General features: G+C 27.7%; 2 protein-coding genes across 4 annotated transcripts; one reads left to right on the top strand and one right to left on the bottom strand.

Moving 5' to 3' along the window:
• Positions 1 to 9,461: 9,461 nt before the first annotated feature.
• Positions 9,462 to 14,868, top strand: LOC145974904 (metaxin-1). 3 transcript variants are annotated; one of them, XM_083104978.1, is made up of 6 exons: positions 9,462 to 9,676; positions 10,525 to 10,775; positions 11,444 to 11,609; positions 11,746 to 12,129; positions 12,712 to 12,763; positions 13,765 to 14,868. In XM_083104978.1, the coding sequence occupies exons 1-6, from the start codon at positions 9,590 to 9,592 to the stop codon at positions 13,779 to 13,781; spliced, it is 957 nt and encodes a 318-aa protein (XP_082961104.1). In that variant the 5' UTR covers positions 9,462 to 9,589; the 3' UTR covers positions 13,782 to 14,868. The 3 variants fall into 3 exon arrangements, with proteins under 3 accessions (XP_082961104.1, XP_082961105.1, XP_082961103.1); XM_083104979.1 differs by lacking the exons at positions 12,712 to 12,763; positions 13,765 to 14,868 and adding an exon at positions 12,523 to 12,686; XM_083104977.1 differs by lacking the exon at positions 12,712 to 12,763 and having other exon boundaries at positions 9,463 to 9,676.
• On the bottom strand, positions 12,949 to 16,652 carry Vps45 (vacuolar protein sorting 45). Its single transcript, XM_083104972.1, has 8 exons — positions 16,333 to 16,652; positions 16,048 to 16,246; positions 15,752 to 15,901; positions 15,296 to 15,675; positions 14,856 to 15,128; positions 14,632 to 14,796; positions 14,326 to 14,555; positions 12,949 to 14,253 (listed from the first exon to the last, which is right to left on the bottom strand). The coding sequence occupies exons 1-8, from the start codon at positions 16,423 to 16,425 to the stop codon at positions 14,055 to 14,057; spliced, it is 1,689 nt and encodes a 562-aa protein (XP_082961098.1). The 5' UTR covers positions 16,426 to 16,652; the 3' UTR covers positions 12,949 to 14,054.
• Positions 16,653 to 16,810: the final 158 nt, after the last annotated feature.

The raw sequence follows: 16,810 nt of genomic DNA, 5'->3' as shown, positions 1-16,810 counted from the left end.
ACATTTAAAGTATCAATATCAGAGATAAAAGATCAAACAATTGATTGCGCGTAATAATTAGTTTTACAAAATGAATTATTTTGAGTTTTATAAAGAATAGATCTATAAAGAGTATTAATTGATTATACTTGTATTTAAATTTTGACGTATTGTTTTAAAAATAGAAGTGTGTGACAAGAATTAAAATTATCGTATTAATTAATTATAAATTATCGTTTTATTGTGATCTTTATAAGAATAATTATTTCTTTAACGATACTTAAAAATTAAGTGTATTTATTCGAGTGTTTTATCTCTCTCTCTCTCCCTCCCTCTCTCTCTCTCTCTCTCTCACTCAACTTTCTAACAATCTAAATACAATTCAAATTGAGAACGCGTGATAAAGTGATCGAATGATAAAAGTCATATAGTTAAAGTTTTGTGAGATATATTAATCGTTTAATAAATAATTGATTTATACTTTAAAATATTCGTATAATTTAATTTATTCCACGCATATATACATGAATTATCAATAACACGGTGTTCGACTTTGGCAATATAAACAGGAGCGCGCTATTATTAATATGTTACGGTTTTATCATTTGCACGGTGACACTCGAGCAATAAAGTAGTAGTGCGAAACGCTTCACATATTGTCGAATTTTTTTTTTCTAAACACGATTACGATAGTATCGAAACATAATTTGATATAATTATTAATAATTAAAAATTAATTAATTTATGATAAACGACATGAAACTGTATATCGCAACGATAAATCTATCGAATTGCAATCATTAATTACTGCGAATAAAAATTGAAACATAAGGGATACATAAAAAGGGATAAAAAAATTAATTTTGTTATAATCTTTCGATTATTGATGCTTATTATAATAATTTCCCTTACAATACTTATTACAATTAAATAAATTTCAACCAATGCTTTAAATTTTCTTAATCGGCAATCACTTATAGAATATTTCAACGATAAATTATAATAATAACGTAGTATAAGTTGACTTTGGCGATATAAACAGTACCGCGGTAATGTTTTTGATTTATGGTCATTCGCACAGTAACCTTGAGCAATAAAGTAGTGACGTTTCATATATTATCAAATTCTTTCTTTACATAGTCGACCCTGGAGATATAAACAGTACCGCGGTAATGTTCTTGACTTACGATCATTCGCTCAGTGGCTCTTGAGCAATAAAGTAGTGACGTTTCATATATTATCAAATTCTTTCTATACATAGTCGACCCTGACGATATAAACAGTACCGCGGTAATGTTCTTGACTTACGATCATTCGCTTAGTGGCTCTTGAGCAGTGAAGTAGTGATGTGAGACGTTTCATATATTATTAAATTCTTTCTCTAAACACAATTGCAAGTGCAACAAGGAACTTTTCGTGAATAAGTGTAAGTGCAACGAGGATTAAAGTGCCACGAGAAAAGAGCGAAGGAAGCAAAAGAAAAAAGGAGGTTTTGGAAGTGGATGGATCAATAAGATATGATGTAAGTCATTAATATAAATTATTTATCACATTCATTATTTACTATATTGTTGCGTCCCCGCGTCCCGTTCCGCTGAATGTATTCGTCACCCGTTGAATTCTTTCGAAGAAGATCGTTTTCGCGCGCGTTGTCAAGATATTGTTATAAACAACGACTGTCAGAGAGTCTAAGCCCAGCTGTCAAGTTGTGCGGGCGCGCGTCTATTTGTGATCCGTTTTACGATTATTCTGAATTCTTGTATGTTACTCGCGATTTATTAAAATTCGTGTGCACCTTAAATCGCGTTATTATTTACGAGCGTCAGCGTATGTTATGTATTTTGCCGATTGTGTCGCACGCGTTCGATATATACCGCGTTCCGCGGGCGCAACAATATATAAATTATTTATCAATAATATATTCAAAATATACATATTTCTCGTTTTGTTTTATTTCATTGATTGTGATTTAATAGTGATTTTAAATTGTAACATATAATATATAATACATATACTTATAAAAAATATTCCATTATATTTTAAAATAATTAAAACATTTATAAAATTTTTTATTAATTAATATTTTCAGATACTTTTATGTTTTATAAAACATTTCAAATTAATATATTTATTTAAATATTTCATATATAAAAAAATAGAAATTTTTTTATTTATCATATTTTTAAAAGTTTATATCTAAGAAATATAAGTTATTTTGTAATTACGCAGTTTATAATATTAAAATATATATATTTAAAAGTAAAAATGCAAAAATTAATTGCGCGCAGTAATTAGGTTTAAAATCAATTATTTTGAACATTGCTTTGTATAATAGATGTTCTCTTATCCTTTATATTTTTATTTATCGTTTATATTTGCGAATTTAAATTTATGTACTATATTACAAAATAAATTTCAAATTATGTATTATATTATATATAAAATTATATATAATATAACCCTCCCATGGGGTACACCTTGTCGCGGTGGGAGGGCTTAGTACTTGGATGGTGCCTTGTGGTTTATCTTAAATTTTTCTATTTATGATAAATCTTAAGGTGCCTGAATGGGAAGCTAAGTACCCTTTCGCGTCGTCGGTGCCGTCAACGTGCCGCGGACGGCAAGCGCTTCGTTACCGCGTTTTCGCGTTGTAGTATTCTCGCGTCGTCGCGTTTTCGCGAAACTTTTGGACTTTTTCATATAAAATCCCAATTTCATTTATTGTCACGAGTCTCTACTTCCGATGCCAACTAACTGGGATGTTTCGAGTTTGCACACATTGCTATGCAACGTACACTCTTGCTTCGTGCTTCGTCAAGTGATTCGGCCCGAATTAGTAAGTGAAATGGGATTTTCGCTCGTACCGAAACCGGGAGTGTCGTTGAAAGTATATACATATTAAGTATATACATCGCGCGATCAAATAGAAAATTTTTTATCGTACCGAAATAGTGCGGGAGTGCCATTCAGTATCGCGCGTAAAATAGCGGAAATAGCGATATAAAAATATCGCTCGCGAGTGCGGGAGTGTCGTTATCGCGCGCCAACAACATGAGAGGTGGAGGAGGCCTGGGAGAGGCATCTTACATCGGCGGAGCAACCTGATGGTGAATATCTATTATTTATATATTAATTGTTATAAATCGTTAACTTGTTATAAACGAACAACAATTCGATCTTATTATTTAAATGAATTAAAGAGAAAGATTTTTATAAAAGTCATATAAAATTTTCTATTTAAAAAACAGTTTCAACAATTTATAAAACTTTTCCATACGTGTTTATCTGCTTATTATTTTACACATCGGATATAAAATTCCGCGCGATAAAAATTTTTTTAAATATTAATTGCATTTTGTGAGCATTATTATAAATGAGTTTTATATTTGTATGTTACAGACAACTAGCTTCGATAACAACAACTCCGCTGTTGCGCATCAGTGTCGGTGAGTGAAAAAAACTTTTATTTAACTTTAAGGTAACGGATTCGTAGAGATTGCAGATGTAGATATAGATGTAGATTGTAGATTGTAGATAAATCCGTTGCCTTAAAATGGATGAGCCAGGATGGATTAAATTAAATAAATTAAATTAAATAATTTTAATAATTTCTTTCGAACTTATGCTTTACATCTATTGCGAAAATATATTGAAATATTAATTTTAAAAAAAAGAGATCAAGAAAAGATTTTTTTGTAAAGATTTTGTCTAATTTATTAAATAAAGGACACGCATTAATAATTATCAATTTTATCAATTTTTTATGCTAATTTACTCTTATAATACGCACTTAGCTTCTAATTGCTCATAGCTCATCCATCGTAGAATTTGTTTGTAGATATTGTTTTTAAATTTTACTTTAACTTAATATAAAGCCAAATAATTAATTAATTAAATAATTTGTAATATGATAAATACACACATTAATTTTATATTTTATTATAAAATATAATTTATAGAAATTTGTAGTAATTTGGCTTTATTTCAGTTAAAATAAAGTTATATTCAATATTTAATGAACGATCGTGAAATCGAACGATCGTTACTAAATGAGCGTAAATATTTCACGCTCTTTTGCCGGTAATTATCCGGCAAAAGAAGGAGTAATTATCTCCTTCTTCGATCTCTGATTAGAGATCGAGAAAGAAAGTGGCCAGGATCAACGAAAGGTAGGTTCAACTGGCCTGAAGAGTACGGTTAGGGTACGCGGTTAGGGCACGCAGTTAGAGCACGTGACTAAAATATATACATGATTAGGTGAGGTGATGATTAGAGATAGGTTCCTCAAATCTCGAATAATTTTAGTTAATCAGGAAGTAAGATTGTTAAGGCTATTAAGTAAAATCATTAGAATTTTTCTATTAATATTAGGGTTGTTAGGGCTCTTAAGATCATTAGAATTCTGTAATAGTAGGATTGTTAGAGCTATTAAAATTATTAGAATCCTTTAATAGTAGGGTTGTTAGGGCTATTAAGTAAGATTCATTCTTTCTTTTAATATTCCAATAATCCTAGGGGTAAATTAAAATTATTTTCATTAAGTTGAATTTATTTTTAAAAACGTTGTAAAAATAAATATAACATGTTTTAAAAATAAAAATGTTTTAAAAGTGAAATGTAAATTATCAAAATTATCTTCAGAAATATTAAAGAAATTGCATAATTATTAACGTTTAAGAAATCTTAACATGTTATATTTTATTTTAAAACTTAAAAATATATGTGTATTAAATCAAATATAATATTAAATCCAAATGTTAATGCTATCAATATCAAATTATTATATCGATGTTATTAAATATTTGAATAAATGGAATATTATTATTTGATATTGATAGCATCATAAATTTATAAATTGTAAATTGTAAATTATAAATAGTTATAATTGTGTTTTAATTATAATCTAACATTAATATTTTAATTGTAAAATACAATACAATTATGACTATAATTATATTATATGAAATTGTATTTACGATTGTAAATTCTTATGTAAATTACACGAAAAATTATCGAAAGTATACGTATAATGATTACATAATAGTAATTAACATAATAGTAATTCATTAAATTAAAGTATTTATTTCTGTAGTATATATTTTTGGAATAATCATAAAAGAGTAACTGTTTGTATTTTCATGTCAAAGAGTCATTAATAAATTCGGAAAATTATGATATAATACATAAAAATTCGATGCTAAATTAATGATTAAATATAAGCATTATAAAATTTGACGGACGCCTTCGTTGCAGAATCGCGAGTCAATTATTATAAATTTTATGATATGCTTTCCGTTAGCTTTATTTATTTATGAATTCCATATCGCGCGGAACTGAATATTCTTAAAATAAATTATTAAATTATGATTGCGAAAATACCGTGTTCTTTCCGCGTTCTCTTCGCGTCCTTATACAAGATTATCATTTTAACAGAAGAATTTTATCGCTGTTCCTCTCGTCAGATAATATTCCGAAATATTGCTAATTAAATATAAAGAAATATCGAATAAGAGAGTGGAGATTCGATGTGATAAGTCAACGGTTAAATATTATCTTCACAAAATTTAACGATCACCTTCGATATTATATCATAGAATCGCGAGTTAATTATTATGAATTTAATAATTTGTTTTTTCAGTTATATTTGTATTTACGAATTTTTTTTTTCGTATCGGAAAATATTCATAAATGAATTAATAAATTACCATTGCGAAAACACCGTGTTTATCTCGCGTTCTTTTTCGCGTTCTTAGACGAGATTGTCGATTTTAATAAAAGAGTTATCATTGTTCCTGCCGTTAAATAAACATTAATGAAAGTTGCGTGGCTCGTACCGCCGAGAAGTCGAAACGATTTTTACCATGGAGAATTATTTCTCACCGGTTCTTGTAAGATCCATTCGCGACGTCTAGTTCGGTACTCTGTTGAAAATTGGGAATTTTTATTGTAAGATTGAAGAAACTAATCCCAGGTTTTCCTGGCAATTTCCGAAAGCAATGATTTCGGTAGTAATTCAACGACGATACGCTTCTTTAACGTCGAATTAATTTAAATAATACATATCTAGATGAGAAAAATGTATCTTTTCTTTTCTTCCTTAAAAATGTTCTATCATTATTAGGATTGGTATTATTATTGTCTATATATATAATACCAGAAAGATTTAATAGTAGATTAAATATGGATATAGCGTTGTGTATACATTTTTATTTTTCAAGTAATTTCATATTGTAATAGTTTTTATTAACTGTTTGATAAAAATGATTACGAACGAATATATTTTATTATTAATTATTAATTATTTCTAGGTACTGGGGATATTAATATTAGTTTTTAGTTTCTTTTAAGAAACTATTTGCAGGTATTGGACCCACCGCCATTGTAGAATATTAGTTAGAATTTTTAGATATATACCATTTTATATATATGTATAATAAAATACATGCACAAATTAACGTATCCAAAATATTTTTATAATTTTTATTAATATGATATATTATATATACGCGAAATTATACATGAATGTTACATAATATGTGCGAATACTTAAAAATTTTGAGACGAATCGAATGGGTACCCCTATATCAGCAAGATATTGATTAAAAGAAAAAAAATTATTAATTTAAACATTATAAGAATAAGAATCTAAAGAATTAATCTAGAATTAATTATATATTTAAAATTATTTGATTTATTTTATTTTGCACACTATTCGAATTGAAATTTTTTAAATCTTGCTGTTATCGGGTTCGATTCGTCTCGCGCGCGCAAACGGTACCCCAAATTATATGTATTCGCACATTTAACACAAACTCCAATAATGCATGTATTTTATTATTTATAAATATAATCGTTCGTAATCACATTTCAATAAAAAAGATCGTTATATCCATTTAATTTTCAATAAAAAAATATATTTCTTAGTAATGGAAGAACATGTTTTCCGACGTGCATATCAATTTCGTGAATTGAAGATAATGACGAGGGAATTGTCGTTGATTTATTACTGAAATCATTGCTATTGGGAATAGTCCGGAAGATCCGAGATTCGTTCCCTCCTACAGTGAAGTTCCCGACTTTCAATGGATCACTTAACTTTTCTTCGCAGATTGATCTTGTGAAATCTGATGTAGAAACAAGATGTTAATCGTTCTCCATTTTTAAGATCGCTCCTCTTTTTACTGGTATGTCACTCGCATATTTGCAATTAAATATTCTGAATATTATCGATTTATTTATTCGTCGCGTTTTATCGCGAATTTTAAATCGCGATTTATCTTATAAAAATTCGCAAATAAATCGGTCGGTGAATTGCATATTCACAAGCATGACAGACCTCAAATGTTTGTTGAAATATTTTTGATTTTCTATATTTATGTGATAATAATTATATCGCGCACGTATCTATTGAGAGCTTCGATTATTATATTATAAAAATTATACGTATCGCGATCGAATATTCCGCATATTATCGACTTATTTATTCGTCGCGTTTTCTCGTGAATTTTAAATCGCGATTTATCTTATAATTTAATCGTTGACTTATACATTGAAGCTTTGTTTATTTTTCCACGTCTTTGAATATTGTTTTTAATAGTTCGTGCAAAATGCTGGTAGTGCAAATATTTTCTTCTATAATTTAAAAGACGATCGATAACTATATTAATGAAAATCATTCATTCCGTTATTTTCTGTTAAATGTTAAATGCCACAACGCGATTTTTAATTATATTTTAAAACTTATAGAGCTCATTTCTTCTTATTCAGCTAATCATGCGCGAAATAGGATATGTATTTTATTGTCAATCGTGAAATTCGTATAAAGTCGCGTATATATTAATCACAAATAAATCGGACAGTGAATTTTATGTTCATAAACAATACGGATCACAAATGTTTGCTAAAATATCTTCGTCTGTCAACATTTGTGTGATAATAATTATATCTCATGCGTGTCTATTGATTCGATTATTATATTATAAAAATTATGCGTATCTCGCAATTGTGTGTGAATATTCGATTATTGTCGATTTATTTATTCGTCGCGTTTTCTCGCGAATTTTAAATCGCAATTTATTTTGTAATTTAATCTTTGATTTACATCAAAGCTTGTTCTATCTTTACACGTTTTAATTATTTCTTTTCATGGTCTGCACGAAATGCGTCAATAATGCAAATACTTTGTTCTACAATCGAAGAAATGATCAATAATTTTATTAATGACTCTTTTGATCATGATTATTTACGTTATTTATATAAAACTAATTAAATTCTATTATTTTATGTCGATTATTAATAATAAATACCGCGTAATTAATCATCACTAATCAGTCTTGTCTGGTCTCTGTGAAAATTTTTAGTAAATTTTATATTATACGTATACTTTGGACACTTTCGTGTAATAAATTTTATTTTGTATTAAGTTTAAAATTATAGTTTATATTAAATTTGTATTATATTTTGTAATACATATTTCTAATGCATTGTATTTTATATATTCTGCATTAAATTTTGTAATATATATATTTGTAATGTAATTATTTTTATATTACATAATTTAATATTTTGTAATGTGTTTTTTATGTAATTGCAAATTAATTATAATTTACGTTGTATATAATTATGTAATATATTTTTTTTATATGTTTTATATTCTGTGTTTAAAAACTCTATTAAAAAAAATAAAAATAAATAAAAAAATTTTTCCCCCTCAATTTTTCCTCCCCTGTATCTCCGCCTTAACGAAGGCATTTACCAGGTGAGGAGGTTTCAGTACTCTCATGAACCTGAGAGCTATGCCGGCGGTAACATATTCATATAGTCTATTCTTATATTTAAAATCATTTGGACAACGTATGGGTACACATACATACACATATAGGTAATTTATAAAAATTATTTTTATAAAAATTATTATTTATCATATTTATATATTATTTTCAAAATAATGATTGTTATACTCTGGTGCTACCGACATTTCGTGCACATAGCACGGAACAAAACCAGAAATTGTGCACATTATATATTACCCTCTGAGAACATTCGTGGACATTGGCTTTGTAGTTCATGTCCACGTTTTCAATGTCCACAGAGGGAGTATCGCTTTCAGGGATCACCTAAAAACAGACCATGACATTTCTCAGTCTTCTCTCTGGTTCAACTTTGACGCGCGGTGGATGTTATGTATCTGCTGATTGGCTATCGCGTCGACTTCCGCCGCGCGGCAAGCGTTGCCGCGTCCTGTGCAGGAGCCTTAACCTTGTATATACATTCAATGGGTGCATTCAGAAGCACAGCCGCTCACTGAGCGGCTAAGTAGCACTCGAATGTGATTGGTGAATTCAAAGATAGAAACCAATCACATTCAATGGGTGCATCCAGAAGCACAACCGCTCACTGAGCGGCTAAGTAGCACTCGACTGTGATTGGTGAATTCAAAGATAGAAACCAATCACATTCAATTGCTACTTAGCCGCTCAGTGAGCGCTTGTGCTTCTGGATGCACCCAATGTGCAGCATGTTACATTGTTTACCAAAGGGTTATACAGTTATGTGCTAAGAATTTAATTGAGTGGACGTGATATTTTGCTGGCGATGCGAATTTTCAGAAATGGATAATGCCGAGATATTACAATTGGATATATGGAAAGGTGACTGGGGTCTCCCGTCAGTTGATATAGACTGTTTGCAAGTTCTGGTATGTAAAGGTTATGACACGCACATGTATTAGCCGATTAACGATCAATTTTTATATGACAACTATCATTTTTACACGATATAAAAAATTCGCTGAATTCTACAAGCGATACGAATATCTAAAATGTCCCGCGCTTATCAAATGTCACTGTAAATTCTTTGGTCAATTAAGAATTGATTTTTTTTTTCGATGAAAATATCGAGACATGTATAGCTTTCCAGGGATTAACTGACAGAAATGAGGAATTTTTATCAAATGGCGAGAGAGAAAACTGATTAATAGAATGATTTGAATTTATACAATTTCAATTATTGATAATTCTTTCGAATAATTTCAATTTTATTAAATTTTAAAATAAAATTTTAATTTGAAACTTAATTATATATACACAAGGATATGAAATAATAAAAAGTGCAATAAATGATCTCACTCGATATTTTTATCGAGGAAAAATTATCTTCAAATTGGCTGAAGATGTTAAGAAAATATCTATTAATCTTGGGAGATATATTAAAAAGTAATGTAATATAGAAATATACACAGATGTTGAAATGCTTAAATTATCGACTGGATGATATATCAACGAAATAAAAATGAAAAAAAGTTCGTGTATCACAAACTTTTGTCTATCTCACTGTATATTAATGTCTAAGTCTATTTATTAAATACTAGATGTTATCAGTCATCTTGTCAGTTTTAACTACCTGAATATACTGTCAGTTTTAGCTATAATAATATGTATTTACTATCAAATATTACAATTGTGTTTTGCTATCAGGAACTTATATTGCATGTCTTATTAATTAATTAATAACAGCATTTGTTTCCTAATATGATGTTATTTATAGGCATATGCTAAATTCAGTGGAATACCTTTAAAAGTAAATTTAACAAGCAATCCATTTAAAACCCCAAATGGTCGATTACCATTGCTTAGAGCTGGTCTAAATACTTTGGATACGGTTAAAGATATATTGCCATTTTTTAGAGCAAAACATTATAATTCTGACTATACGTTAACTGATAAGCAATGTGCAGATGTCTTAGCGTATGATGCTCTACTTAAAGAAAAATTATATCCAGCTTTGCAATTTATATGGTATGAGATATACAAAAAATATATATATATATATATAAATGTACCTATAGAATAATATGCAATTTCCCAGATTCTCATGAGATTAAAGTGATGAAAGAATGTATACTGTGAGACAGTAGACATTTTCATTTGTAATGAAAGATATTTGAAAATTTTATCTGTCAAATAAATTGATTGAAGAATTAATTATTATGTCAATATTGTTGATAATTTTTCTGCCTTTTGCTTTTAAAGGCAAGATGTTTTTCTGGAAATATTGTCAACAAAAACTATTTATAACTTCAGAGCTTGTGTAGAAAAATTAATTTTCTGAATAACATGCAAAATAAAACATAAAATGACTGATTATTTTTTAGAATTATATCTTTGATTTATATATCATTATTATTTAAATAAATAGATTATAATAAATAGATTTCACTAAATAACTCAGCTTAAAAAAAATAATATTAAAAAATGTCCATTCAAATATAAATTGTGCATTATTCTGGTCAATATATACATGTTTATTCAGTTCTGTAATTTTGTAAATATAATATTAGTAGCTAAATAGATACATTAATAAATATATTTGATTGTAATTATCGTTTTTATAAACATCTCATTATAATTTTTTTACAACAAATATATTAGAACACAGAATGTACCATTATTACAATTATTTCTAGGTGGATAGACAAAAAGAATCTAGATGAATTAATTAGACCATGGTATTGCAAAGCACTGCCCTTTCCATTTAAATTCTATTATCCAGGAAAATTCGAGCGGCAAGCACAGGCGTTGATGCAAAGTTTATATTCCATGGAAGATAACATTGATGTTATTGAAAATGAGGTATAACATATAAAACAACTTAAAACTTTTTAAATGTACTTTTAAATGTTTCTATAAATAGACAAGATATAATTTAAGTACAAAAAAATTTTAACAATTTTATTTACATTAATTTTAACAATTTATGTAACAATAGATATACTCGGAGGCACAAAAATGTTTGACATTATTATCTATGAGACTTGGAGATGGAGATTTTTTTTTTGGACAACAACCTAGTACGATAGATGCCATTGTGTATTCGTATTTAGCATTATTACTCAAGGCACCATTACCAAATCCAGTTTTACAAAATCATCTGAGAAATTGCACAAATCTAGTGAAGTATGTATCGCGTATATCACAAAGATACTTTGAATATGAATATCAGACTTATGAAAAGGATAAAGCTGAGAAAAACGCTGAAAAATTAGGGGAAGACGAGTGTGAATTTCCAAATAAAAGAAGGAATCAAATTCTTGCTGCATTTGTTGCTGCAATGGCAATGGCAGGATATGCGTTATCTACTGGTATTGTAGAGGTAAGATCCTTTTTTTTTATATAGAAAAAGAAAATTTGACTATTTTATATATATGTATATTATAGCACATATAATGTCTATATAGATTTATATTTTTAAAATCTTTCTGTTTTTGTGTGTTTGTTAAGATTAAGACATAGAGAGTAATAGACAAAGACACAGACAAGAATAGGAACAAAGAATTATTTCTACAAGTATAAAGTTTTGTTAGATATTAATTGGTTTTTCTATTTTTTTATTGAAACATTCTTTTATTATATATGAAATATCTGTATAACAATTGAAATATTTGCATTGATACAAATTTTATTTATGTGTTTTAAAAAATATATTTAGTAAATATTGCAAAAAAATAAATAGCTATATGATAATTTTTCTGTGCATTTATTTTAGCGTTGGGTTGCATTAATGTTTTACACATAACAAAATGCAATAATATTTAGTGAAACGTATATTTGATATAAGAAATGAAAAGCTGCTTTATATTAGAAGAAATTACATTTTCTTACATAGATCATTTTAAAGATAAAATAAAAAAATTGCAAATATTGACATTGAAGCTACAAGTAGCTTTATTTGTAGGTGCTAATATATTTATTAAGAAGCAGAAAATTTATTAAGAAGAAAAAAAGACGTGAGTATTAGCTGCACGTTGATAATATATTTTCATACATGGAAATTAACCAATTAATATCAACTTTTATACACATAATACATTTTATACATTATTTTTGTATTTCATTACATTATAATAAGCTTACTTACAAACACATACATATATACAATCAGTTATTTATAAATAACTTATTTTTATATAGCTTATATGTTTTTTGACATTGAATAGATTATATCTTTATGTAATTATATATAACAATATAGCCATACACATAGAATCATATTTGTAAAGTATTTCAAAAGAAGATATAAAATATTAATACATTTAATAAAAACATTCGATTACATATAATGCATATTAACTCTTTTATATTATGTGAATCAATATTAAGCATAAAATAATACAAATAATTTAGAATAACATTGTTCTTTAATAAAATGTTGAGAGATAAATATTTAAATTCGGTCACCCGCACTATATCGCATTAAGGCAAAAATTGTTATATATGAAGTTACTTAAATAAAAAAGAATAATATGAACATTTTAAGTAATTAAAACTCACAATCATGATTATATTATATAATGTTACTTTTTATGATTATATATTGATATATTTTTAGAACATATATTATTATTTCATTACCAAAATGTTTACACATTCAGTGTATCACTGCATTTAGATATATTGCATTCTTTAATATGCACTAATGTAGTGTAGTGTGAGTGACTGAATTCGTTATAAGTAATAAACAATTAAGAATATATTGAATTTCAGAGATGAAAAAAATCTTATTTTCTATTTAGTTTTAAATGAAGTTTATTTTAACAGAATTTTTATTTGAAATTTAATTATTATATTATCAGGATAATTAAGAAATTGCTATAAAAATTACATTTTTTTTAAATTATGTAAAAAATATATATATAGGTGAAAAGACAAGTTTAACAAATAATACATCGTGTACTTTTCATATTACCATGTTAATTAAAATAATGATTGTTAATAATGTTTGTTAAAGGTATCAGCAAAGGATGATGAAACTTTAGATATGTCAACGGAATACATATTGGATGATGAGGATGCTGAATAAGAGTAAAAAGGAAATTATGTTTTCATGGTAAAAATAGGAAATATATGTAACTGCAAAAGAAAGAATATCTTATTTCGTCGTGTTGCAGTGATTTATGTTGGAAATTTTGGATTACTATATTCGTGATAAAGAGAGAAAAAGATATTATATGATGTATAGATACCAAAATATATAACAAATAAATATTTTGGAATATGTGATGATATTTTTCAATATTGTTAATTTTTTCCGATTTTATATCGCATTAATATTCCGCTAGTAGCATGGTGTACCTCTTCCGCAAAGCTTTTAAAATTGTGAATGGTAGTACCACCTAGAACAATTTTTATTCCCGGATTTTGTCTGTTTAAATTATAAACAGCCAAACTTTCTTCGTAAGTAGCACCTCCAATCATGAATACTATTACATCTTGAGGTCTAAAAGTGGAATAATTCATTAATATTTAATATATGGCACATACATTTCTATTTAATATATAAATAGTTTACCTTCTTGACATTATCATATTACCAAGATATGGAAATATTTGAGTGTTTAACTTTCCTTTTATTAAGTCCTCTAATGTTTCACTTATCAAAGGACAATGCTGCGTGTATATATTATCTACTCCACTTAATCCTTTGAATAGTTTTTTAGTTATTTTGGCAACTGCTTCTCGATCAAATAAATTACTCTGTCTTGTATTAACACCGCTATACTCTAATATATTATATACAAGCTGAAAATGTGTGAAATTTGAATATTATATACATATATTTTTTATGAGAATTTCAATTTTATAATAGGAAAAATACCTTGATATATTTGTCTGAAACATTCCTTTTTTTAAGCAATTCTACTAAACCATTTATGTCATTATTCGCATATTTTTCATAATGAAGCGCATAAAGCATAACAAGCCGGACGGTATCGATATCTTGTACTTTTTGATTATTGATAAGTGCTTTTATCTTTTGCAGCTATAAATAGAACAATTAATAAATGTAAAAACAACATGTTATAAGTATCAATAAATTACCTGTGAGGAATGATCAGTTTGACAACTCAATTCCTGTTCCAGTTCTGATACTTCTAATAAATTATGCTTTTCGACAAGAGACGAAAGTTCTCCGACTACCGTAACATGTTTTGATACAGTGCCCGAAAGTTTCTTGAAAAGCGGATATGTTTCTACAAAATGTTTCATGTCGGCAATACTTTCAACTTTTTGATGTTTTTTTGCTTTCTTTTGAAACTCCTCCATTAATTCTTTTATCGTTTGTCCAATTTCACCAAAGTTTAGATACAAATTCTATTTAAGAATATATTTTTTTAACATAAAGTTTCCCATAAAGAGTAATATATATATCATTATGCAAAGTATATAAATGCATACAAAAATATTTTTATCAATTCATTACTATTTCTGATTCAGATATATATGAATACAGTACATAAAGTATTGAAGAACTTTCTTACATTTGCATAAAAATCATCATGTTCTGCACTGAGAACAACTTCTTTCAGTTCTTTTGAAATGCCTTTCACATGAGATAAATTAACGCGATTGTTGTTGATTGTCAGCAGTTCATGTACCATTGCTTGATATGTCCATTGGTTTAACAAAGGTGTAACAGGATCATCTCTTCTATCGACTATTAGAAGGATAGGATTAGATTCCTGTCTGAATTCAAAAGAGCTAGATTCTTTACTGAGCACTTCCCTTATTTTTTCCGCTAATCTCTTTGCCATATTGGAACTATTTTGATATCTAATATATGGACATTTCTTTAATGATAATAAAACTGAAGTTATTCCTTGGACAGTTCTATGCAAATGCACTGGATCCCATGTAAGCCCTTAAAAGTCATAATTATAAAAAATTATTTTCATTCAACAATTTATTAGTCTATCGCACAAGTAAAATTGAATTACCTTCAGAACAAGCATTTATTCCAAGTGAAAATAAATGTGGATTAATCGCCAGATAATCTGCATAGTATTCGTGTACTTCTCTAACTACCTCTCGTTCATCACTTTCTGCCAAAAGCTTTATATCTGCTTTTGCAATAATATTACTAAAATCTAACAAATAAGTACATGTATCATACAAATAAGTGATATTAATAATTATTGTTTTCTCTTATCCTACACTACATTATTTTCTAAGTTATTTTCTATAATTAGAGATATAACTCTACATATGCTCCACTTGTATCCGTATTACTTACAAATATAATATACTCCATATTTAGGGTATTTAAGCTCTTTACAAAGCAAGTCGATATTTTCCTTGGTTGGTCTTACAAATACTATACATGTTAAGTGTTTTAAAGTATCGTTATGTACAGCAGTATCTATTCGCTCGAATAAATATACCTCTTTCATCAATATTTCAGATTGACTATAAAGTAAGCTGACTATACTTGTCTAGAAATAAAAAAGGTGAAATTTTTCTTCTTTTCTCAAACTTATACAGTACATGTAGATAACGATTTATGATTTTTTATTCCTACCGTTTGTTTATCCATTAGCAAAATTTTCATACCAGGACCACTGTCTTCTGTCATTTTCGTTATATAAAACTTCAAAGCGGTAACAACATTCATTTTGATGCCAGATAGTGTGTTAATATATTTTTATCGTGTGTATATATGAACATATATTTATTTTTTACACTAAATCCATATATTTACTAAATAAGATTTAATTACTTTGGTGACAGATGTATCTATATCAGCTGTCCTCTCGCGCAGATAATCTCTTTTTTTATTAATACTGACGCATGCTTTGATAAATTTTGACAGAACCAAAGTACAGAACGGGTCTGTTCGTTTAACTCGCGCTTTTTACATCCAATCTAGATGCATTCGAAAATTCTAATCGTGGAGTAGAATTAGCATTGAACTGGCCAATGGGGATAAAGAAATCCTTTGCTCCTTTTCTCCTGATTGGTCAATTAGATGTTACTCCATCCCACTAATAGGATTTTCG

This window comes from Camponotus vicinus, unplaced genomic scaffold (genome assembly GCF_025532165.1).
Source record: "Camponotus vicinus isolate PSW18456_S1 unplaced genomic scaffold, iyCamVici1.0 SCAF_7, whole genome shotgun sequence".
NCBI classification, from domain to species: Eukaryota; Metazoa; Arthropoda; class Insecta; order Hymenoptera; family Formicidae; genus Camponotus; species Camponotus vicinus.
This window is presented reverse-complemented; position numbering and strand designations above follow the sequence as displayed.